Source organism: Drosophila subpulchrella, chromosome X (assembly GCF_014743375.2).
Source record: "Drosophila subpulchrella strain 33 F10 #4 breed RU33 chromosome X, RU_Dsub_v1.1 Primary Assembly, whole genome shotgun sequence".
Lineage (NCBI taxonomy): Eukaryota > Metazoa > Arthropoda > Insecta > Diptera > Drosophilidae > Drosophila > Drosophila subpulchrella.
The window spans coordinates 18,140,617-18,166,620 of record NC_050613.1 but is presented as its reverse complement, the minus strand read 5'-3'; the positions used below and the strand labels follow the sequence as shown (position 1 = coordinate 18,166,620).

Here is a 26,004-nt window from a genome sequence, read left to right as displayed (position 1 = left end):
TAAGCTAGGTCAGTGATGCATTTCCAATAGCCCGGGGGCCAGCAGTTTGTCTGGACTTCCCCTCCCGATTTCCAAACCTGGCGTTAAATTTATTACACAAAAAAGGGGACCCAAAAAAGAAAATAAGAACCCAGACCCTCACAAGTAGGAATTAAAACAATTGCATGCTTTGCATAATTTCTGTAAACAAAGTGGCGGCTCAAGAATGGCAAAAAATAAGGGGTTTGGGGGTCAAGGGGTGGGGAGTTCTTAAGGGAGTTCCTTGGGGGAGGATTACCTTAAGCTGCCAAGAAACGCGCGAAAATGCGAATTAATCCACAGCCTGACTTTTGCTTTGTTTAAGCTTCGCTGATTTGGATTTTAGCCACTCGAACTCGGCTCCCCCGATTTCCCCCCTTTCCCCCTTTAGAGTCTCGCTATCGATTTACCAAATCAGCTAAGCCCCCATCCGCAGCAACTGAAAATCCACGAGGCCCTCTCCCTTGACTCTGTCAGTTATTCAATTTTTGCCATTTTATCGCTTCAACATGGAAAACCTTTTAAAATCACACACTGCGAGAAAGGAGCAGAACTTCGGGAGGTGGGGATGGCTTGTGAATGGGGGAGCACACTGATAAATATACTTACATATTTTGAAACTTTATCAAATTTGATTTTAATAGAAGTTTTTAAAATTTGTTTTTGATTTTTGGGTATTTAAAGGGAAAAGTACTCTTTTTGTTGCTGTATTTCAATCGTAGCTTAGTCAAATAGAGGAGTACAGCTAACAGACCGACTGTTTTAAGCAACTTTCTTCCTATATTAACGATCCCCATCCATTTCCGGACAATTTATTTTTTGACCAATTTTCGGATTTTTTATAAGGGGTAACATCTATTTTTGCTAAAAATGGCAAAAATGAAAAATTTTCAGATTTGAATGCCAATGGATTGGAAATTGATCAACGAGCTCAACGAGGTATGACATTCCTCGTTCTGACCATTACTTTCATTATAACAGCCAAAATACTGCTTTTTTAGGTCGAAAAAATGGGACTCGGATTTGGTCCTAAATACGATTTTTCTTACTGGTTTTTCAATTGTTGTTTAGCCAAATCAAGACGTACAGCTAAAAGACCGACTGTTTTGAGCAGCTTGCTAAAAATGCTAACGATCTCCATCACTTTAAGGAATATTTATTTTTTTAACAATTTTCGTATTTTTTATAAGTTACATCGTCTATTTTTGCAAAAAATGGCAAAAATTAAAAAATTTCAGGTTTGAATGCCAATGGATTGCAAATTAAACAACGAGTTCATCAAGGTATGACATTCCTCGTTCTGACTATTACTTTCATTATACCAGCCAAAAAACGGACTTTTTGGGCGAAGAAATAGAATTCAGATTTTTGTCAAAAATTCGACATTTTTTGTCGGTTTTTCCAGCGTAGTTCAGCCAAATCAAGGCGTACAGCTAAAAGACCGACTGTTTTGAGCAGCTTGCTAAAAGTGCTAACGATCCCCACCACTTTAAGAAATATTTATTTTTTGACCATTGACCTCATCTTTTTTTGCAAGAAATGGCAAAAATGAAAAATTTTCAGGTTTGAATGCCAATGGATTGGAAATTAAGTTACGAGCTCAATGAGGTGTGGCACTCATAATTCTTACATCTATTAGCCGTTTGCCAGCCAAAAATCTCCTTTTTAATAGGTTTTTCCGTTGTAGTTTAGCCAAATCATTATTGAAATGTATAGAGGAATTTCTTTCAGTGCAAGCACACATGGCCTGTCAGTGGGTGGCTGTGTGGGCTGAGCCCCTTATCAACTGTTATCGATAGGCCTGGTGAGCCAGTAACTGAAACCAAATCCGCAGCCGAAACTAAGCCAGGAAGTAAGACTTGGCCAGAAGTTGGGGCCAAAGGCCTTCCGCCTGCCACAACACACACTTACACACACTCACACACATGTGTATTTACACACGCTGGCAGCACACACACTGTGACAACTATAATTGGCTATAAAACATTTTGGAGGGCCGTTGACTGACATTTCAATAGACTGAAGAACTGGCTAAAAAGCCAACCGACGAAACCAAAAATGTTGCGATCTGGGAACGAGGATGGTGGAAAAAAAACCGGGAAATACCAACAGCGGAAAATAGAAGCAGGGAAAATCTTATAGGGAGGTGTACAACATTTGTGACTTCCCAATAAAGTTTTCTGCATATATTACGATTTTATCCAATGTTTTTGATGCTGGTAAAATGTAAGATTTCTGTTTTTGGGAATTTAGTAAATCACTTCCTAAAGAATGCTTCCGTATACATTTTTTTGGTAACATATCGCGCATTGTATTCCTTTCCAAAACATCCTAGAACATCTTACTCAACTTATGTATGTTCATACTTGGCCCAAACTCTGTTCACAGCCACCTAAATGGTTGTTCCTGTGCAAAGGACGCGCTCTGTCACGCACCCCAAAAAGCTATAGTCCAGCCCCTCCTCAAATTGCCCCCTCTACTGCCATGCCGCAACTCTAATTTCCCATTGATGCACTATCATTTGGTTAAAACTTTTCAATTAAATGTTAATTATGCGAAATTGACATTGACCATTATGACAGGTTACGGGTAGTTTTGATACCCCCTTGAGATACCCCCCTTCACCCCTGGACACACCGCCACTGGCCTCTTGAAAACTGCAAATTTAATTTAATTGCATTTCATACGCCCATTTGGCTGCCACTTTGAGGTTCCTCGCGTTGCTGTCTGTGCAACACTTGACTTATTTAGGCACCGAAACACCGAGAAAGAGACGGCGACACGTCGTCGAGAAAAAGAGAAAGAGACGGAAGGAGGAGGACCCCTGTTCGGTTTTTTGTTTGGGCGCAAAATTTTAATTGCCTTGCAACTGGCAACTGGCAACGGAAAACTGAAAACTGGCATCTTGCAACGCGCTCGGTCTAAATTTGGTTACCTCTCTTTTTTTTTTTTGCTTTTTTCAACGAAAAAGCGGCTTGTTTTAAGCGTTTTGCCGCTGCGCTTCGCTGGTCATCTAAAGAAATGAAAAAACAAATTATTTGGGTATAACAGAAAAATAAAAGAAAAAAGGTCAGTGAGGATAAGGCTATGTTTACAAAGCTTATTATATTAATAGTCATCATTTTTTGTAGGCCTATATGTAAAATCAATATTTTAACAGCCAATTTGAAGTGATTTTGAATTCGTTAAAAATATTTTTATAAGATCATAATTCATTTTAGCCTTAATAAAGTTTGGGTTTTATACAACAAATTTTAAACGGTCAATAAGAACGTTTAATCATCATATTATATATATCATAAACTTATCATTAAAAAATATTCATTTTAATTTAATTTCATAAGCTAATATCACCAAAGAATTTACTAAAAGTAAAACATTTAATTTAAGAATTATTTGCAGCAGTTCAGAAGGCGCAAACAAAGAGGCCCGAATGCAGAGCCCCAAACGCAGCAAATTGCGTCTGAAAAAGGTGCGACAATTTAGACGTTGTCGGGGTCACCAATTAAATAGGATGCTTGGGTCCTTGCCACTGTCATTTCCAATTCCCATTCACATTCCCCGCCCATTTAACCCGATTGTCACTTGATGCAATAAATTGAAATTGACCAAAAGCGTGCGGCAATGTGCAATGTGCTGTGTGCTGTGTGCTGTGTGCAACTTGCAACTCGCAACGTGCAACGTGCGACGCGTATCTTGTTGCAACTCCGCTGCAAGTGTCGCTCGTTTCGTTTCGTTTTCTTTTTTTTTTTGCTGCCGGGAATTCGGTTTCGGTTTCGAACTCGCTCTCAGTCGCTTTTTTTGGGGCTTGGCTTGACAATAAATGTCAACACTTGGTGGCCGCTAATTTATTTGCGCGCCCGATGCGTTCACCACATGAGGTGCTTTCCCATGGGGGCCCGCGGGTCGGGTCACCAATAGGTCCATCGATTCAGGGATGGCAAGAGTTTTGGGTTTGCAGATGATCAAGGAGACTAAGAATCTTTGCCCATCAGAAATTGATTTAAAATATCCAACAATATGCTTTAAAATAGTTAATTGCTTATCCATTTTTGGGATAACTCATTCTAAGATTCATATGACTTGCAAAAAGGTGACCCAGATCTGCACTTTCAAGTTCCATAACATGCTCAATCATACCTCTAAGAGTTTTTTATCTAAATTTATAATAATCTAATCATTGAACGTTGGTTGCTTGATTGCGTGATTTTTTCTACCCTTAGTTTTATTTTCAAAGGGAATATTACCAAATAGGCATATAATATGGTATATTATGTTATTTGTGTAAAGCTTACTACCAATTATAAACAACTTTCTAATAATAATTAAAAACCATGGAAACTGTGGGTTTTCAGCTCTACATGTTAAATTCCATAAGTAATTTATTCATCTTAAGTCTTAAGTATCTACTTAAAGATACATATTTACATAGTTTTATTTCTGTTTAATATTTTATTATATGTTTCGGATTTTACAAGAAAGCATATGATATTTTGGGTCAGTTGTATACATGGCTTACATTTTTCATATCCCTTTCTTATAAAGAGGGCTTCTTTCACTCCAATTCGTTTGGAGAGTACGACCATCTTCATCTTCAGACGAGACACGAGCACACATTAAACACTCGCATGTCTGACATTAAAGCAAAGAGCAGAAAGAGGGTGTTGTGCGTCTCTTTCCCTTCGCCCTCTGGCCGTCTCTTTCGCACACCAGCTTGCCGTCTCTTTCCCTGGAGTTTCGCCCACCTTTATGACGAAGGCCAAACAAGTTGAGGTAGGTTAATTTTATTGGCCAAATAAGTGGGTATCAAATTTAATGGACAACATCGCAGTGAAACAAAGGAAGGGACTGGGGTTTTTAACTTTGGATTGGGGCTTGAGTTTGGGTTTTGAGGATGTAGAGCCATCTGGAAAGTGGAAAGTGGGTGAGGGGCGGGAAACGCGCAGTGCATAGAGCGTAAAAATGAGCCAAAATAAATAAGAAAGCCGCAAACGGAGCGGCGAAGAAGTGGAAAAACTTTTTTCGCAGAAAGAGACAACAAGGGGGCGATAGAAAGAGACGGAGAGTGTGAAGTTGACGGCCCTTTGATTGATTGGTTGGCAGCGGAAGCGTGACGTCACAGACAGCACAGACAGAACGCTAAATGATGGCATAGATTTTCACAAGTTGGAAAATCAAAAAAAAACCCCAACGAATAAAAATTTCTAGTCTTGATAGTAAAAGATTGTATTTTAAATATTATACCTTTTATGTTTTAAAAACATATTTGAACATATTGTTGTTGTAATTATAAAGTGGCTTAAGTTTTTTTTTAAACTCATTTGAGGTATCTAAGACCCAATTTTGGTATAAAAATCCAAATTGCATTCGATACCAACTTATGATAGAAATGCCCAAGTGCTGTGATTTTCTGACTGCAATTGCAGCTGAAATTTGTTGGCCATATGTTTGTGCATTGGGAATTACCTTAACCTACTTCCCACCCCCTTTGGCAGCGCCTTTCACCCACTTCCCCCACTGATTGCAGGCCAATTGCCTTTGGACCTGGCTCAATGTTGGTTTACTTTAGTTCAGTTTAGTTTATATAGTTTGGCTTGAGTTTGGTTTTGGTTTGCCTCGGTTTGCTTTGCTGTGCTTCCACATCCACTTCCATCTACTAACAAGCCGCCTCACGAAATTCTTCCGCAATTTTCACATAACTCAACGGGTGGAGAAGGGGGAAGGGGGGGGAACGGGGAGGTTGGCAATTTTCACGCTGATTTCTCCTCAGGTTTTCCACTCTGCGTATCAGGATCGTGTGATCTGGCCCCTCGGAGACGCATGATCACGTTGGGCTTACGCATCATTTAATGGGTTCGTGAAGAGTGAACTTGCAGCAACGACTTGTTGATGGAAGAGCCAAGTTGCAAGTTCCGAGCGAGAGGGATTTGGGCTCTGGAAGACGAGGACGAGGGCACCGGCACCCACCAACTGGGCATACAACTTTATCACTTGCCCACAAAATATCTTCAATTGGTTCCATTAAACTTAAGCTGCGATCCCTGAGCACGTTTCTGCCTCGGCTCCATGACTGCCACCTAGCCCCCTGCTCATCCACTCAAAAGTGCACTCCAAAAAAGGGGGTTCTCCAGAAAAACCAAAGGGTTAAATAAAAATTAATTCGAGTAAATGGATCATAATATAGGCTTAAACTAGAAACATACCAAATTCTAATAACAAGTAAATTTTATCCCAAAAAAACAAATTAGCTTTTGGTATAATTACCTTGTAGTGATTATGTAGATATTTCTTATACCTAAGATTTCTCAGTATTTATATATCGACAAAACTGTTCATTCAAAATTATAACTAAATTAAATCTTAAAAATAAAAAAGGTCTTTTAGTATAATCATTTTGTACTGATAAGATATTTGATTGTCATAAGATTTCTTAATAACTATATTTTTTGGGTGATTTTATTTTCACATAAGTCTGTTTTTAAGCGCTATTCAAAACACTTCAGTATTTTTTTTATTTCTTTGGGTATTAAGTTAATGTTATGGGTTATAGAGCTTTCTGTGTTATACTGCTTAGGTATTTTTTGAAAACGTTTCAAAAATACCAAAATACTACCATTGTATTAAAAATAATTTTTCGTATATGGACTATATTCAGTATATACCAAATGAGTATCAAAACATTGAAAGCTGTTTTTTATTTTGAATACCAACTTTGTAGGTTTCTTTTAAATAATTTAAGAACCTGCTACTAAAACTGACCCAATCTCAGCTAATTATTTCCCTTGGCCAACTTAAGCTGGTATTTTTTCCCAGTGCACCTGGTGCGGCTTCCTTCGTGCGTTGCCATCATCATCGTCATCGTCATCCACATGGCCGCCTGGCCATGGTCGTGCCCAAAATTAACCTGACCAGGGCATGATCATGAGGAGCTGCGGCTGCGGCAGTTGGAAAGCAAAAAAAGGAACGCAGTCCGAGGCTCGCTATAAATTCTATTGGCGTATCTATCTACACTATTTCTAATTTGGGACTCCCCGCCCGTGGAAGCAAAAAAGCGTGGGGGGGGCTTTTGTGGGATCTCTGCTGGATTAGCTCGCAGCTCGGTTTGGCCAATTTAAGTTTAAGTGCTTTGGTAACAGTTTCGCGCTTTCGAAACTTGAGTCGTGATTTATTTTCCGCTCGACCTCGGCCTCCTCCGCCGGTGGAATGCCGCCTGCTCCTCGATGATTCTCCTCCGCGTTCTGTGGGTTTTCCTCAAGTGCCGTTTTTCACGCCACGACACGCAATCGCCGCGGCCCGGGTAAATTAGGAAAATTGATCTAAATTTTCTTGGGAACCTTTGCCATTCCGAATTGCAGCGGCCAAGGGCCGGTCATCAGGCATATGCTCACCGATCTTCTAAGGGTTTTACAGAAAAAAAAAAACAAAGAAATACTCCTGCTGCTGCTCATCACCATCATCACCATTTTTGACCAATTAAAATTCAATAAAAATTCAGGCAATTCCTGCGAAAATGAACTCGGCCAAGTCGGTGTGCGCTGTGGTCTTATCACAAAATTGCGAATCTCCAAATCGGGGGCATGACTAGGAGCAATCAGTACAAGTTCCATGTAAACAGTATCGGCATCAGGGAGCCGGGGAACTGGCAACAAGTCCCAGTTAAAAATCTTTGCCGGGTCAGCGACAAAGTCAAGTGCAAGTCGCAGTCAAAAGCTCCAAGCGGGCGGCTCCTTCGGCTGGACTACACTCGGCGAAAAGGGCTTGGCTTCAGCTTGCACTAAATGCTGCACTGAAAAATATACATCCGACAATTTACAAAAAATAATGGTTAAGTTATTGTACCTAAAGCTAATTAAGATACTTTAGGTATCCAAAGGTTTTTTTAGAGAATTGATTTGAACCCTTTAAATAGGAAATGCTTATTAAGCTTTAATTATTTTCGCATTTTGTCTAGAAAATAATAGTTACTATTTATTTAAAATTTTAATTTAATTTTATTTTATTTTATTAAACAGAAACTGCTTTTCTCCCAGTGTACCAGTAGCCAAGGAAGCAATGGTGCAGTGCAGCAGTGTGGCATGCAACCTGAACTTGCAGCTCGTTTGGTCGTCACATAATCTGCTCCAAATCAAAATTGCTTATTAAACGTGGAGAGCGCGAGAGCTTCGAGTCCCAAGGAATGGTTTTGGCCACTTGGTCTAGGCCTCAGTTTTTGTGGGATGGTTCTTAGCCGGGGATTGGCTGTGGCCAGATCTGGTCATATGCGATCTGAGGAACTAGTTCGAAGGAAAATTTAGCAAGAAAACTGCTAATATGAGCTATTTAAACATATAAGTTAAGTTTTACTAAATAAAAATACTTACAAGTATTTAAATTTTTAATATATTGTACAACCATTGGTCCAACAACTTTTTATATTTCTGTAAAGTCCTTAAGAAAATCGCAAAATCATTAGCCCATTTAACCTGTTTTTATATTATTAAGTTTATTTTTAGACGTTTAATTATTTGCTAGATGTATATTTATTCTAAAGTCTGGGGCTCACAAAACAGTGAACCGAATTGATCATCTCAGCTGGAGACTGCGTAGCTGCCAAAACGAATCTGTCGCCGAATCGGATATCGTGTATATCGTATATATGGCCAGGGCAGTGGAAAAGGTGGAAAAGGAACCGCGAAGAAAAATTGCTGCCGAATTCTGAACTGCGGCGAGTGGAAGCCACAAGAATCCACAATCCAGTATCCAGAATACAGAATACAGAGTTCGACTCGATCACGATTGCCACTCGAATCGAGGATCGGGGTTGGAGCATAGAGGATAGAGGATCGGGAATCGGGATTTTAGAATGGGGAATAGGGAATGGGGAATGGAGGGACAGGGACCCACAGAGGCAATGGGTCTTCGACTATCTTGATGGGCATGGGATGCGATGCGATGCGGCGCTACAGGCTCAACTGAGCTGGATTGAGCATTGATCGACGATGACGATGTCGACAGGAACAGTGCTGCCAATTCAGCCTAGCATTCAATAAGGAAATTTTAAACATTCATGGTTGTAATAAGAAAATAATATTTATAAATTTTATTACATGTACTAATGAATTAAATTTCCTTAAGATGCTTTATTCAATAATAAATTTTCAATTGAAGAGAATACAAGTATAGTTACCAAAGAAATAATTTTTAATTTTTAACTAAATGTTTCTTAGCCATGTTGTTTTAAAATTTATTTTCTTATATCTATTCACTGACAAATAAAATATTGCTCACTTGAATAGTAATTATACATTTTTTATTTCACTAAAATATTTTATATATTTTTGCAAATTACTTTCCAGCTACCTTTGGCAGCACTGAAAAAATGCCTGCGAACGGGTCTCGAGGGGGGACAACGTGCAAAGCTGCCAATGAACCAAATCCAGCCTCTGGCCGCGGATCTATCTCAATTTCTACATTTGACCTCTGAACCGTAATGGATTTTGTATATATTATAATTGCCGACCGTGCTACACAATCTCCTCCGGTTTTTTGACTGCAGTTTTCCGCCAGGCGATCGCCCGATTGCCTCGGAAGCAGACTGAATTCGAAGCGCTGCCCTCGACTATATCTTGGCAAATGGATCGCGAATAGCGATCTTTCCGAGAAGAAAGCAAGTGCAGAGAGCCGCGGAGTGGAGGGCAGGGGGAATTCCGGTGGACTTGTCGCATTAGCACCAGCCCGCAACGGGATAAGGCGATATATTGGACCCTTGAACGATCTCAGGATCGGTGAACATGAAAGAGCGCCTTAAAATGACCAAAAAATAGGTGTCGAATGCCATCGCTGATTGGCATATATCACTTGTTCCAGATCGCAAAGTGATCATGATTAGAGTGTCCTAAGGCTACGTTAAAGGGGCTGAGTATCTTTCTTTCTCTTCTGAGTTTCATATGATATTACCACACCATTAGCCCCATTAAAAAACTTAATTTTTATCGAGTTACTTTACTCCAATCGTTCCACATTCCAAATCAACGCAAGAGAGTAAACCGTATTTGTGCATCCGTAAAATCCATTGTCCAATTGCTTGCGATCACTTCTGTTGGTCGAACTTCACATCGTTGAGCTCCTTCTCACAGCCCCGATATGCCATGCCCACGCCGAATCCAGTGCCCAGCCAGACGGGCCAAATGCGCCGCCGGAAGAAGAGCAGGGTGACCACGGACCCGATCACCAGACCTCCAAAGCCCTTCACCAGGGAGTCGGACAGACAGCGGTTGAGGTTCTCGCGCAACCTATCTTCGGGGGCCGTCGACATGTCCACTGCTGCCTATGGGTAATTTATCAATTTTTTATTTTTGCTGCCAGGTAATACGACAATAACCAAATCGAATTGACGAGAACAGAAATATCAGTGAGCACTGGGATTGAAACTAATTGAAATTAGAAAATTGAAAGGCACCCATAGAACATAAAGCCTACTATATTGGTTGTCAAAACATCACATAAAGCCTTTTGGAATTCTCCAGAAAATTCCTTTCAAAAAGCCACGCAAGAAGCTAAAATCCACAGCAAAAACCTCGCAAAAAACCAAGCAAAAATTACCTTATTAACTAATTTCGCAGAGCTAAGCTTTATATATAGTTACTTAGCATCTATCGTGCATAGTTTCACAAAAAGGACAGCTCAATCCAGTTAAGTCTGAGTCACGGTGGAACTAATTTTGTGCCCATTTCTACTTAAACTCCTGTTGCCACATTAACAGCTCAGATGGCCAAATGCTGCATTATAGTTCCCCTTTGAGGCCCTGCGGCCACTTAACCTTGTTCAAGCAGCTCAGCCCAGCTCAGCATAAATCGATCACGATCGATTTCTGCCAAAATAGATAATAATCGATACACACTCTCCAGCTCAATCTTCGGCCACCTTATCGATCTATATGGGCATGCAACATGCGAGTTCCAATCCCATTTTCAATCCCAGTTACCAAACACACAAAAAAACATTTTGTCTTACTTTAATAGTTAAACGCATTTACAAAATATTTTGAAAAACCTTTTACTTACTGAAAATACAAAAAAGTCTTAAATAAAAAAAGGAATTTATTTAGACATATGTAAGAATACAATAAACAATTGTATTTATCTGAGTGCACCTTAACTTGCACCTACAATCAACCATTCGAGTTTAGCCTCGACTTTGGATTTGGCTTTGGTTATATGGTTAGCTGGGTAATCATGTCAGCATAAGGCAGAATACCGCAACATTGTTTTTATCGATATGGCCCAAACACTGGGTAAATGGGGGAAAAAATAGGGAAGTGATGGAAGTTCCTCCAATATCAAGGTATATTTCTTAATAGAGGGTAGGAATATACCAAGGAATTTAAGGAAGGGGTATAAGATCCATCTATATATATTTTAGAAATTCTTGAAGACCCTTTAACATAAATATAAAAAAGCTAATGCAATAATAATAATAAAATATGAGTAGTCACAAATGATATAGTTAAAACTAATTTTTGTTATCATTCTATATACATCAGTCCATAAAAGTTGCTCTTATTGATTGATAAATCGTTTTCCCTATCAGTATTATTTACTTTCATGGAGTAGCGTATCCCCGCTTCGTAGGCCCGCCCAACTTGCAACTCCCACCGAAAACCAACTCGAGTCCCGCCGACTGCTTGGGAAAACAGCGCCGGCGACCGTGTTGACGTGTTAAGTGCTTTTGGCCAAGAGATGGCCCCGAAAAAAGCCGAAAAAAAAGTGCAGCAATTGGAAAAAAGACGGCTAAAACTCCGTCTGCTCTTCCACTTGCCTGGGCTTAGGCTATAATTTCAGCTCACCGCCCACCATTTTTTCCGAGGCGTTTGGGGGCGCAACGGAGCTTAACTCGAAAATTGCAAATTCGGGTGTTCAATCGAGTCAAATCCTTTTCTATTACCAACTCAGCCGCTGCGCAGCGCTCTGTGTTTAAAGAAATTGTCGGCCTCATGAGCAATTTAATGCCTGATTTGCCATTGCCTTTGCTTTTGCCTTTCCTTGGTGCGATTTCTTGGGCCACATGGGTGTTTCCTCCTCTTTTGGGTGTTGGCACAGTTTTTCACCCGAGGATCTGCGAGAATATCCCCACTGAAACAAGGAGTTAATTGTTTAATTAACATTAATTACATTTAAAATTTCTTAATAAAGTACATGCATACTATATATATTATGTATATTTGATTCGCATTAAAATGGAATGAGATACATATATTTAAAATTGAATAAAAAAGGAATACATTAATTTTTAACAATTAAGATATATTTTTGGTATAATAGTATCAGTTGAAAATCTCTCCCTAATTATTATTATTTCTGTTAATTCAAAATAAAATCATTCAGTTTTAATTCAACAATTTTAGCCAGCTTATATACTAAATTTTTAAGCAGAAAACCCCTTAATTTCATCGAATATCCGTTGGTCAGTTGGTCCTCAGCAAATTGGCCAAACTACTCAAGATCATAATGAAGACATTTATGGACCCGCGAACGGATTCAATTGTGCGGCATTCAACAATTTTTGCAATCAATGCGAATCGAACTAGGAACGGGAATAATGCGATGGCCCCAGGGCACTGGGCGCATCTGTGTGTACACCTGCAGTCAGAAAAATAGCAGTGTTCCTTTTAAAAATATTTATAAAAGACTTTACGAATCCAAATAAATATATATTTGCATTTTATGCAATACACTTATTTATCTAAACTTACGTTGCTTAAATTTTGTTTTACCTTAATAGAATCTAAATTGAAAAAAAAACTTTTTCAAAACATGTTCAAAGTTACATAAGAAGAAGATATGTTCTTGATTATTACACATCTTTGGGCTTTTAATGAATATATTATATGACATATTCTTTACTTCCTTTTTTAAAAATATTTTAGTATTCTAAACTATTAAAATATATTATGAGCAAGTATTTATTAACAAGAATTAAATTAAAAAAATATTACTAGTAAGTATTCATTACAAAAAATTAAGTTTATAAAATATTATTATCAAGTATATATTAATACAAATTAAATTTATTTAAATATATATATGGAATATGTAATATTATAATAATTTGTAATGTTCATAATATATTTTACTCTAGGTAATGCTTAAAAAATATTTTTAAAATATTTTTTAAGACCTACAGTCCCCTTTTTTATTTATTTGACCCCACCTGTAGGCCAATGTGTGTGCGTTGGGTGGGTGTCCCCATAGAAGATCGTGCTGCCCAAGATCGGGGCTGGGGAAAAAGGAAAAGGGGGCAGGGGCAGGGGCCTCCGCACAGAACAACTCAATGAGGCACATGCAAGTCAAAACATCGGACCCCAGTCTGGACCTGGAACTCAGTCTGGGCTTGGGTTTGGGGATGGGTTTGGGTTTGGGTTTGGGTCCAGGCCCGAGCCCGCTGGCCATATGGTTGCCCGCTCTCATCAATTCCGACTCGGGGGCCTTGGCCCGGCCTGTTCTTTATTTTTTTTGAGCCAGGCATCTGAGTTTGGTCCACGCTGGCTGGGCTCATTATAGATGCAGCGCCGATTTGTTTTGTTGTCCCCCCATTTGACTTTGAATTGATAGCATCAGGCAGCATCCAACATCCAACATCCAGCATACAGCATCCAAACTCCGGCCTTCCTCCGGCGGCTGCTGCTCAGCTTCAGTTTTCCCTCTCCAGCTGGATTTTCCTTTTCGCCTGCCTTTAAGATATATAAATGTATTTGAACAATTGAGTGTGCTGCGCATGCGCTTGCCCAGTGCAAATATTTTAGATTCGCATAAACTTTGCATAGTTTTTGGCCCGACTTCCCGCGTCCATTTCTCTGATTTTCCTCTACGCCTGCACAGTGGGCGGATCTGGGGGAACTATATCATTTAATTGGTTTGAGATTCAGAAAGTCAAATGAAAATCAGATTGTGAAGGTTAACAAACTGAACAGCTAACGATAAATTTAAGAAAACTATTGCTTAAGATCGGTGTTTTATATTCAGAAACGATTTTGATTTGGATTATTGAAGTAGGGATTCTGAAAGATTGTAGTATGTATATTTAAAATAAAAAAAATTTAGTTCTAATACATTTATTATGTTTAATAAGGTAACGTTTTCTTAAGGCCAGTATTTTTAAAATAGTTTTTAATTTAGTTATGGATTACAATATTGTGTAATTATTTATTTTCGAGTATTTATATTTTGTATAGACACAAATTATAAGATATAAAATGCTGTATTTTAATTAAATTTTACCAAAAAGGTTTTTTTTTCACCACAACATGTAATAAAATAATTAAAATATGTAATAAACGTGTAATAAAGACATCATGTTATAAAGAATCACTGTTCCTTTTAAAATTTGTAGCACTATTCAATGAGATAATAAACTTAAACAAGACGCAATTTAGTTTTGAGCAAAGCAAATAAAGTATTTAGGCGATTCGCATTCGCGCCCACTGTTTTTATGACTGCGTGTGCCGAGAGTGGTTCACGCACTCTTTGCACTCACTGTGGCTGCAGTTGTTCCTGTTCCCGTTCCCGTTCCCGTTCCCGATCTCGTTCCCCTGTCCGTTTGCGTTGTCTTCACTGTGGTGCGGTGCCTTGGGCTGTTTAGCTGCGCATTTTTATTTAACATATCATTTAAAATTCATGTAAAACACATGTAGCTGGGCTGCGGGCTGCTTTGCATACGGTGGGCATAAAGTACGAGCCGGCGGACAAAGTGGACAAACGGACAGTTACAGTGGAAAAAATAAGTAAGAAAATTTCTTTAAAAAAACTTTAAAATTTTTAGTCACTTAAAAACATAACTATATTCCAAAAAACATAAGTGTTCATACTCTTTAAAATTATAATATATAAAATACTTTATAGAGGATTTAATAATATAAGGATAATAACCAATTATAATCTAAAGGTTAACAAAAGTATTTAAATTAAGATGCTTGCTACCATAATGTACATCTATTTAGACTCCTTTTCACATTTTAATACCCCTTTGCAGCACTTATCTTTTTTAACAAGCTAAAAGAATATTTATCTTTAATTTTTGAATTTAAATATAACACAACAGTTAGCTTAATTATCAACTTTGGAATGCATTTTCGGATTATACTGATCCTTGGGTTAAAAAAATCATTGCATACCTACAGGCGACAACTTCTAGCGATTATCAAGGAAAATTGAATTAAGAAATACAAAATAATATATTATAACTTACTATAATAATTTGTAAAGCGTTTTTAATACAGTGCCTTAAAATCTCGATGATTCTTTTTCTCAGTGTACCGACGGATGGACCGTAGGACAGTGCAACGGACACATCACACCCAAGCGCCAGGAGGGATCGGTTGGGGGAAGGGGGAAATGGGGGTGCAGGTAGGTCTACCCAGCGAATTCATAAGCAAAAGGCCAGTATCTGAAGTCGCATATCTGGATAGGCGAGGATATAGAGCTATGGGTTCCTGGGCTCCTTGGTTCCTTGGCCGCGATGAAGATGTCGCTTGTTGCATGCTGCATTTAATTTGTAAACAAAGTCTTTAGTTTATGACTTGAAGTTTTATTTTAGCATATCTAGGCTCCTCCCGCTAGCATTTTGTTGGAAAATTTGTAAACAATTCGGAATTCCAGAACGCATCATTGCCAAGGCAATTTGCATATATATGTATGCAGGGTGCCCCGAACCGAACTGAGAGATCTGGGCAGTGGAATCTGGTATGGGTATGGGTATGGGGGGTATACCAGCGATATCAGCTATTTCGGAGTCCGGACAGAAGCCATTGTTAAAGGCCTGGAGGTTGACCTTTTGGCCCCCTCCGCCGTTAGCCCTGGCAGCCGTAACAAATCAGCAATGACGTGTCCCGACACTAAATGCAATTTATAACACTTTTTTTCCCCCGGCTTTTACCGCTTTTAGCCCGGCTTGGCTTGTCTTGTCTTGGCCCGGGCTGCTTCTTCCTGCGAAGATTGTCAAACAACTTGACTTAAAGGCAACTTAACGAGCAGCCCCCCGATGAACGATGAACGACGAACGACAACTTCATCATGGGGTCGACGTGGTCTCCTCAGCTCCCCAGCTCGTCAGCTCCTCGGATGCTGTCATCAGCATCAACACACGATGGACTCGCGGTCTCATGGACACCCAGAGCCAAGGACGGACCCCGAAAAAAGCCATCAAAAGCGTTCAGCCAGCGAACTTAAAATGCAGCCAGAAGGAGGTGTTTTGGCGGAGAAAGAGGCTTTCACCCAAAGAGTCTCCCTAACCCTTCGAATGCTCTTTATAAGATCAATTTTAGAAAACTAAAAATTATAAATGTCATTTGATATTACATTAAATTAAATAAAGCAATGTAAAAGAATATTTTCAAAACTTGCCTTAGGGTTGTAAAGTAATTTAAAAAAACCCACCGAGCTATTATCATTTAACTATACACACAAATTTGAAAGATCATACATTTTTCTTACGGAATAGATCTTAAATTGTAATGTGATAATAATCTAGATCAAGCATCCGTTCTTTCCCTATAAGGGATATATTTTGGTTTCCGTTGATATCAGCCGATTATTGCTGGATTATATGTAGGGTATATATGGTATCTTCCCACACCCCTTGTATTCCCTTTCGCAAGGCCTCCCATGACAGCGAACTGCACTTGTCTGGAGCTCGGTTTTTATGAACGCTTGGGCTTTAAAATAAAACTACCGCGACTTTCTCTACTCTTCCCCGTCATTTCACCTCTCACCCCAGCTTTCTCTCCCAAGCACATGAATAATGCAAATGCCCGAGAATGCGAGAGGAGTTCAAATATCCACCCAAAAAAAGAGAAGATATAGCCTTCAAACACACATAAACAGTTAGAAAAAAAAACATCTTAATAAATTTATTATTATTAACATTTTAATTTGTTGTTATTGAAATCAATACAATAATTTCATATTAAATATACTGTTTAGGAACTTTTTTTCTAGTATATTTATTTAATATTCTATTTATGTCGTTTAAATTAAAAAACAAAAAAATATTAAGTTAAAGGATCCAGAAAGAAAACAAAATATTCCAAATTCATAAAGAATTCGCTGCTTTACATCAATGGTAAAACAGCGAATTCTTTATGACTTCGGTATATTTTTTCTTCTTCTTACTACAACAATAGTAAAACAGCGAATTCTTTATGAATTTGGTATATTTTTTCTTCTTCTTACTACAACAATAGTAAAACAGCGAATTCTTTATGAATTTGGTATATTTTTTCTTCTTCTTACTACAACAATAGTAAAACAGCGAATTCTTTATGAATTTGGTATATTTTTTCATTCTTTCTTTTACTTTAATAGCTTAACAGCGAATTCCTTATGATTTGGGTATATATTTTTTTCTTTCTTTCTTTCTTTTACATCATTAGTAAAACAGCGAATTCTTTATGAATTTGGTATATTTTTTCTTTACTTTTATTGGTGATATTTTTTCTCGGTGTAGTCGCAGCTGGGCTAAATGCGCCATAACTCGCCAACACCCACACACTGGCACTGTGACACTAACAGGGACACACACAGGACACAACCCACACAAGGACATCGCATCTCATCTAATATGACCGCCCGTCACTCATTAAGCCGTCGCTGTCGTCCGCTCTTTATTGTTGTTTATATTCCTATATAGAAAATGTTCGTAGCCGGCGGTTATCAGGGCCCAGGAAATTGCGATTTTTCATTTCAGTATTTTGCTTTTTATTTTCGGGGAAAATAGAAAACGGAGGAGGGGTATGGGTATGGGTGGGGATGGGCGATATGAGCGCATCAAATTTTGTCAAATTTTTCGTTGCTGTTCTTGCATTATTTTAGCAAAATAATTAACACGAACCATCCATCCATCCATCAGTCAGGCAGTCAGTCTGATGATCCTGGCCTCGTCCTTCGTCCGATTCAGAGATGTCAGTTTTGGCGGATTTATATAGGCTCTAAGGGTTTTTAAAATGTCGGAAAAAGTAATAAAACTATTTTACTTTCACTTAAAGTGCGGAATTTTTATTTTGTTTTAAATAATCTACATTTTATGCTAAATATGATAGTCATCCTTCTTAACCAACGAAAATCCCCATAAAATAATATAAGTAGTATCAATAGTAATTAAAAGGAACTATGTAATATATAACTAAATAATAATATAATAAGGTTTTATAACTCTTCACAAACCTATAATATTTTTCTGTCAATTCCGAACAATTAAAATATGATATTAAATTACTAGTTCCGTATTTTAACCCTCTTATTTGTACCCCAAATTATGGCAGCACTGTTTATGGTCCTCTCATCCTGTCCCTGTGCCTTGAGGCATTTATTTATGGTCCTTCCTAAGCAGCCGCATTATATGCAACATTTTGTCGCCTTGTGATTATTTTCGGCATTTCCCCGGAAAAGTGGGCGCTGTGGCGGGATGGATGGGAGGCGTGGCAACTGCACCTCATTTCACTTGATTGCTTTGGGCTCGAGGCTTTTGCCAAGTTGATTTTTCATTTGTTCCTGTCGCCGTTTACAGCCATCATCATCATCATCTCAGGGCTTGTCTTGTCTCCAGATGAGATGGGATTGGATGGTTTGAGATAAGATAAGACGAGATGAGTTGGGGAGGGCGGCCACATGTGCACGTAATATTTTAGTGTCCTTTTACTTATGCACCACCCACAACCGCACTATTCCCCCTTTGTCCCTTTGATATTTGCTTAATTTTTAATGGGCCAGCCCGCAAGTAGGCAGCCATATTTTTCTTTTACAACCCAGCCACTTGGCTTAATTGAAAGGCGGTGTTCTTCCAAGATCCCCAGTCCCAGAAAAGTCATTTAGTTTAGTGCTTAAATAGATGGCAAACTCTGAGAGACGGACCTCAATAACAGATTACCTACTTTTAGGCAGAATTTCGAAAGCAGCTAAGAAAAATTATGCCAACTTATGGGCTGCTCATAAAAATAAAACTGGTTTTTCTTTTGTTTTGTTATACAACGCTTTAAATAAGCAAAGCAAACACTGCTTCCATTAATATTTATAATATTATTATTATATAGATAAGTTCATTTAAATATGCACTTCCTTGATAATCAAAAAAACATGGTCAAGTATTGAGTTTATCAATTAAAAATAAACATTGAGTTTATCAATTAAAAATAAACTATTTGTCAGTTACAAAATGCTTTACCTAATTTAATTTTAAAATACCTATTGTCAAATCTAATTAATGGAATTATTAACTATTAATACTATGGATATTAATTCATTTAAATGTAGTGTAACCTAAAACCACAAACACGGTTTCCAACTGGGAAAACAACGACAACATGGCTTTAAATTGGATCCGCTCTACATCCAAATCCAATTATATCATGAAATCACATTTAATTATTCAAAAGTCACGGAGGTTTTTCAAGAATTTCTTCAGAAAACAAATTGATTACCATCGTGTCTTACTCGAAAATGATTTAATTAAAATAAAATTATGCTAATAACTGATGGCACAAGAACGCGGACTTATGGAGGTTACTTCAATGGGATTCCCCTCACGAAAACGAGTGACCGACGAAGACTGAGCCGTCTTAATAAATCATAATGATAAATACTTGGCGATTTTTTAAATGTGTGAACACAAGTGTCGGAAAAAGGTAGGGAAACAAAAGCATATTTTCTTTATCGAAGAGTAAATGCTCTTGGGATTTTATTAAATAGCAAAACAAAACACATTAAATGTAAACACATTTTTTCTCTTCTTTTAAAACAGAAATATTTGTTACATAAATAATAAGCAATTTTTAAATAAATTAGAATTATTGAATAAATATAATAAGATGAGTTAAAGGAAGAAGAATAGGAATAGGAAATAATATAAATAATAAATATTATAAATACTAGGTAAACATATTTGATAAATAAAAACAATGACCGACAAATATTAGTTTTGCTATGGATGGTAAGCAGGCCCGAACTTATTCAGTCATCTATGACTACTTACACATTTCAATGGCATTTTGCAGAGCTCAGCCCCGAGCTAATAAGCTATTTTTGCGGTTTTGAAAAAACAAAGAGATGAAAAATCCCCGCAATTACCAAGTTAGAAAATCAATAAGCCCCTATATCATTTTCATAAATGATTGCAATCAAATTTATTATAGAACAACAGATGGGATTTTGATACTTTTGCTTTGGTTTCCCACAACTGCCAATCATTTACCCATTGGTCTCACCCAATTGCGCAGATATCTGAGTAGTGATCGTAAAATGATTTGACAAATTGAATGACATTTCGCGACACAATCACCGATGACAGCAGAAATGTCACTAATTATGCCAATCAGAGGGGATCTGATCGCACTACTCGCGAAAACTTGATTTTGTAATTGCTGGCGAATTACGCGATCGCAAAAGTGGTTTTTAGCCCCATAACTAGTTTTGGGGTCCAGTTTCAAGATCCCCCCTTTCGCACTCTTAGTTTATGGAAGATGTCACGATGATGGCTTTATTATGCGGGCAAATCAAACATATATCTTCGGCAAAGAAAGAAGCTTCTTTGTTCGAAGTGCACAACAATTGTGGCTTAATTTCGCTTTCAATGCAATTTTAATTAGCACGCTTTGGTCGTAAAGCAACCACCTTCGATCGTCTGATCTCAGCAGACGACTTCCTTTGATTGCCCTTCACTTTCGCGGATTATGGTCGTAAAACAATGATTAAAAATTTAATTCCATTTCGTTTCGCACTTGCCGAGAAGGTCAGGGTCTGCGATCCAAATTTAACCATAACATTTCTGCCGAGTAATCAAACAAGTAATAAGATCTCCGTCAGCCTTTCCATCGATCGATGTCGTTTTTGACGAATTAACGCTGGTGATGAACAAATCCCCTTGATATTTAGAAAATTAATTAAGTGGCATCCCAAAACATCAGCTCAACTGTGAATGATATTTTCTGTTTTGTTTTGCTGTGCTTCAGCACATTTTCCGCACTTTAAGCAGGTGCAGGTATAAAAAATCTCAACAAATTCCGAGCGTCGTTCTATGCGCTTCTCAAAGTGTTTACCTGGCGAATTAAGCTGTGAAACTGTTTGTGTTTTGGCAAAAAACTAGAAATTTATGGAACAAATAAGCCAGAGCCAATGCGGTTTACATTCATGCTGATCTAACATTGAGTTTTAAACATATATTTGCAATGCCTCAGATAATGCTGGAATTTGACAAACAGACGCGCAACTTGAGTTGAGACGCGAATTATGAATGCTAATGTAAGGGCGCAGTCGCCACTTGAAATATGTTTGATTCGATAAACTAAATATTTTTAAAAGATTTTAACACCCATTTTTCATGATAACTTAAAAAAAAACTGTTCCTAATACGAAAGTACACCTCTTTAAAAATGTTTAAAATTAAAAAATCATATCTTAAAGCAGATCGGAAACGTATCATTTAAATATGTAAGATTAGCAGGTTTATGAGTAAAAAAGACAGACATGCAGAATTCCTACATATAATAAACATTTTTCACATTGAAGTGCTGACATATTCGCCATAAAATAAGCTAATTATTCAATTAACATCATATGTGCCTAAAAAGACCAGCTATAAGATTAATGTTCTTTCCCACATATAAAATGGCAATACCAACTTATGATTTATGGAAGAAGATTCTGATGCGGGGTCATACCCACCCACGTCTGAAGATCTCCAGTGGGGAATTGCCCAAGAGCAGCTAAAAATGCAAATATCGTTTAGACGGGCTTTGCAAAATCCTAAACAGAAATGCAATTTGGCAAACGTTATTTAAGAGCTCACCGTGCTTGTCTTATTTAAGCTTCGTTTTCTCATAACGACCGCTGGCGACTCAAACTCAAGACGTGGCCAAAATACATGCCAAATAAGTGTGTACAGCAGGCTTGAGTGTCTCAAAAAGGGGGTTTCGAGGTGTAAAAGGGGGCCAGCCTCTGTTCGCATGTTGTTGCTGTTGGGCCAAACAATTTGTCGCTTTTGACGCTGGTTCCGCAATTGTTTTATGGCCGCTGCCGAGGGCCGAGACCCCGGGCAAACATTAGCCATCCCCAAACAAGCGAACTGCACAAATATTTGCAAAGCCCGGCGGCTACCAGAGAAGAATCAACTATATCAGAGTTGAAACCGAAAGTGTGAGGAACATATACCATGCACTGAGACAAAAATTAACACTTCTAAATCTTTACACTGAAGATATGGATTGTGGAAGTGCACTTATAGGTTCCCGTTCTGAAGCCAATGAAAATACGGTAAAATCAATTAGATTAAAATTTTGCCCCTTTTTGAAATGAAATATTTAAATGTAGATTATTAGAGAATTAAAACACAAACTCATAGAGGTATCTCACGTCAAAATCAGAGCCCAATAACTCAAGTTATGGAATTTTGAAGTGCAGCTTAGAGTCACCATTCTGAAAACCATTGGAAATACGAAAAAATCGAACATGAAAATGGGTATAAATTTCGACCCTCTCGGAAAACAAATGTTCAAATGTAGATCATTATAGAATTTAAACACAAACTCATAGAGGTATCCCACTTCAAAATCGGAGTTAAAGAACTCAAGTTATGGAATCTTGAAGTGCAGTTTTGGGTCACCATTCTGAAATAGGGAAAAATACAAGCATGAAAATGGGCCAAAATTTGGACCCTCTTTGAAAAGAAATACTTGAATGCAGATCATTAGAGAATTTAAACACAAACTCATAGAGGTATCCCACTTCAAAATCGGAGTCCTAGAACTCAAGTTATAGAATCTTGAAGTGCCGCTTTGGGTCACCATTCTGAAACCATTTGAAATAGTGGAAAATCGAACATGAAAATGGGTCAAAATTTGGACCCTCTTTGAAAAGAAATATTTGAATGCAGATCATTACAGAATTTAAACACAAACTCATTGAGGTATCCCACTTCAAAATCGGAGTTCAATAACTTAAGTTATGGATTTAAAATAAGTGGTTTTGGATCACTATTCTGAAAACCTTTGGAAATAAGGAAAAATCGAATATGAAAATGGGTTAAAATTTTGACCCTCTTTGAAAAGAAGTATTCGAATGTAGATTACTAGAAAATTCGAACACGTACTCATAAAGGTATCCCACATCAAAATCGGAGTCCAATAACTCAAGTTATGGAATCTTGAAGTGCAGTTTTGGTCACCATTCTGAAAACCATGGGAAATACGGAAAAATCGAACATGAAAATGGGTTCAAATTTGGACCCTCTTAGAAAATGAATATTTAAATGTGGATTATTAGAGAATTTACACACAAACTCATAGAGGTATCCTACTTCAAAATCGGAGTCCAATAACTCAAGTATAGAAATGCAAGAGTCTATAAAAATAATACATGAATATATTTTCAATGAAATACATTTTTCCTGAACGACAAATTTGTTAACAATCTTGTAAAATGTTCTTCATTGAATAAATATTCTAGAAAGACTTAAAACATATCTATTTTGTATGTTTAATTCACGTTTCTTTTATATTTTGAAGAAATGGGGGGCGTTTGATTTTTTCTCTCTCTGCAAGTCTAAAGCAAAAATAATTTAGGGCTAAGCTCCCATCTAAGATCCACACCTCTGTTAAGTCACCAACAAGTTTGACACACAAATGCACAATCAATATCAATAAATGCACACTTGTTCAAACTTGATCTATTGTTTGGCAACAAAAGAGAAAGAATAAAAACAAATATAGGTATATATTTAAACATATACTTAAAATCGAACCATTATTATAAATCTTTTGTCGCTCAACCTGATTTTTGGACAGGCTCTGACATTTGTTTTACATAAAGGCCATAAATATAGTTAAAGCTTATATTTTATTGTGTTCTTGTATTTTAATTACACCACTCAAAGCATAAATTTTCATAATTAATACAAAGCAAAGTCATAAAAAAAATATAAAAACTGGAGTCAAGTCTGTCTTCTTTCGGGCCTACTGATGATGATGTTCGAAACGAGTTTCGATGCTCCGAACCGAGTCGCCGAAGAATCTTCGCCACTTCGAGTGAGTCACACTTTTTACGACCTGAGCAGACAGTCAAGTTGGCCTGAAAATATTGGCCAGTTCTACAAATTTGCATGCTCTAAAAATATATTTCCAGATATTTTAAAGTCAAAAGGCGGACGTCACAGGGATGCAAATTTGTAAATATATTACCGACCATAACAAAGATGTGCATAATTAACTGAATAAATTTGTAAAAATAACAAAAGAAATGGAAGAAGCCGGCTAAAAAAGTTATGCTTTTTTACATTAATTAAAATAAGAAACATTAATTAAGGAACTTTATGGGTAATCATATTTTTAACAAAAAAACCAAACTTGTTGTATAAATTATATGAGAGCTTGGAAAGTTTATTTTTACAGAAATACATTCTTTGAAGGAATTATAATATGCTTTGTCATTACAATATTTAGCATATATTTAATAAAAATCAAACTAATAAAAAAGCGGTTTAATTATTAACATAGGAATGCGAAATTAGTGCTATTAAATAATTATTTTATAATTTCTAGCCACTCAAATATCCAAATTTTTGATGAATAATTTCTTAATTTATTGATGGTACTTATAATAACTTCCATAATGAGTTAAATAATTAAATATAACCAATTATGAACATTTGAAAAGCGCCACCGCTAAGATGTCCATTAATTATTCAATAGATATTTATTTTGTCATTTTTCATACAATTAAGTTATAAGCTCTATTGACGGACCATCTATTTTCATCTTTTTGACAAAACACATCAATAAAAAAAACCGATTTGGCATAAACGAGTTTTGAATGGTACCTCCCAGTTCAATGTTCCGTGATTATTCTAGAGTTTTGGCAGAGAACTTATAAACCAGCAACTATTGAACACCCTTTCCTTTTCCTTCGGTTATTATTAATGTACTCCACTTTTGATCATTTTGTTTCTTCAACATTATGAAAATCAGTTAATTTATTAAGTTAAGCTAATTTCACCAAATGATAACCATAAAATCAGCTCAACTATCTTTTAAGCGAATAAATTAATCCATAAAATGTAAGCAGCAACTTTATATAAAGGTTATTTTTATAATACATTCAGCATGGTTGCCAAAGTTGGCGTAACTAATTCGAAACTGGATATATTTAGTTGGCACACTGAATCACTTAAAGCTGAAGTTAATTGATACCTTTATGGCTTTATTATTTGGCTTTTGCGGGGTATGCAACGAGTCCGTTCTCGTGCCGTAAAAAGCCAAAAGTAGTTAAATTTCGATCGAGCACGGCTTAATAGGCAACATCTATGCAAGTTTAAGCATCAATCGATTGATTTCCCCAAGCCCAATTAGCAGACTCATTGGCAGATCTAAGACTCTTGGCCAAAGACTTGAAACTGGTTGTCGAAGCAAGCCGATTATGACACCCGGCTGAGCTTGCCAGGCGCTAATCAGTAACTCCATTTAGCGAGCCATCGAAAGGATGGACTCGTACACATAAAAAAAATAGTGAAGTAATTTACAATAAAATGTAATGGCATCTAAATCATAATTAAAATATATAAATAAATTTAAATAATGGTTTTTGAATTCAGAACCATCACCATTGTAACAGAGATCCACATTTTTGTATGGAACCATTACATTTATATCAATCAATACATTTCATACAAAATAAACATTTTTCTCTCTGTGTTTAAGCCAGACGACAGTTTAATTGACGGAAAGGCCAAGGCGGTCCGACCCGCAGAGGTTCTAATCAAGTTGATAGGATAGCCACTTTTGTTATGTTACCCATGCAAATTTGCAACCCAAAATAAAAATTGGAAAAAACAGGCAGATGGGCAGACAGAAGTTTAGTAGGAACCAAATCAAGCGGGTATCAAAACAAAACTCCAATTAGCATAGGCCCATAATCTTTTGTGGGTATAAAAACCTGAAACGTCCCTCTTCAGATCAACAGATTCAGTCCAAAC

At 37.2% G+C, this 26,004-nt stretch overlaps 1 protein-coding gene across 1 annotated transcript; it reads right to left on the bottom strand.

Annotated features, from left to right (window-relative positions):
* Positions 1 to 9,995: 9,995 nt before the first annotated feature.
* Positions 9,996 to 10,401, bottom strand: LOC119557557 (MICOS complex subunit Mic10). The gene has a single exon (XM_037870342.1). The coding sequence runs from the start codon at positions 10,310 to 10,312 to the stop codon at positions 10,088 to 10,090; it is 225 nt and encodes a 74-aa protein (XP_037726270.1). The 5' UTR covers positions 10,313 to 10,401; the 3' UTR covers positions 9,996 to 10,087.
* Positions 10,402 to 26,004: the final 15,603 nt, after the last annotated feature.

Bases quoted from the DNA above. Each gene is read 5' to 3' on its own strand.
- LOC119557557 (XM_037870342.1), bottom strand. From the start codon at position 10,312: ATGTCGACGGCCCCCGAAGATAGGTTGCGCGAGAACCTCAACCGCTGT.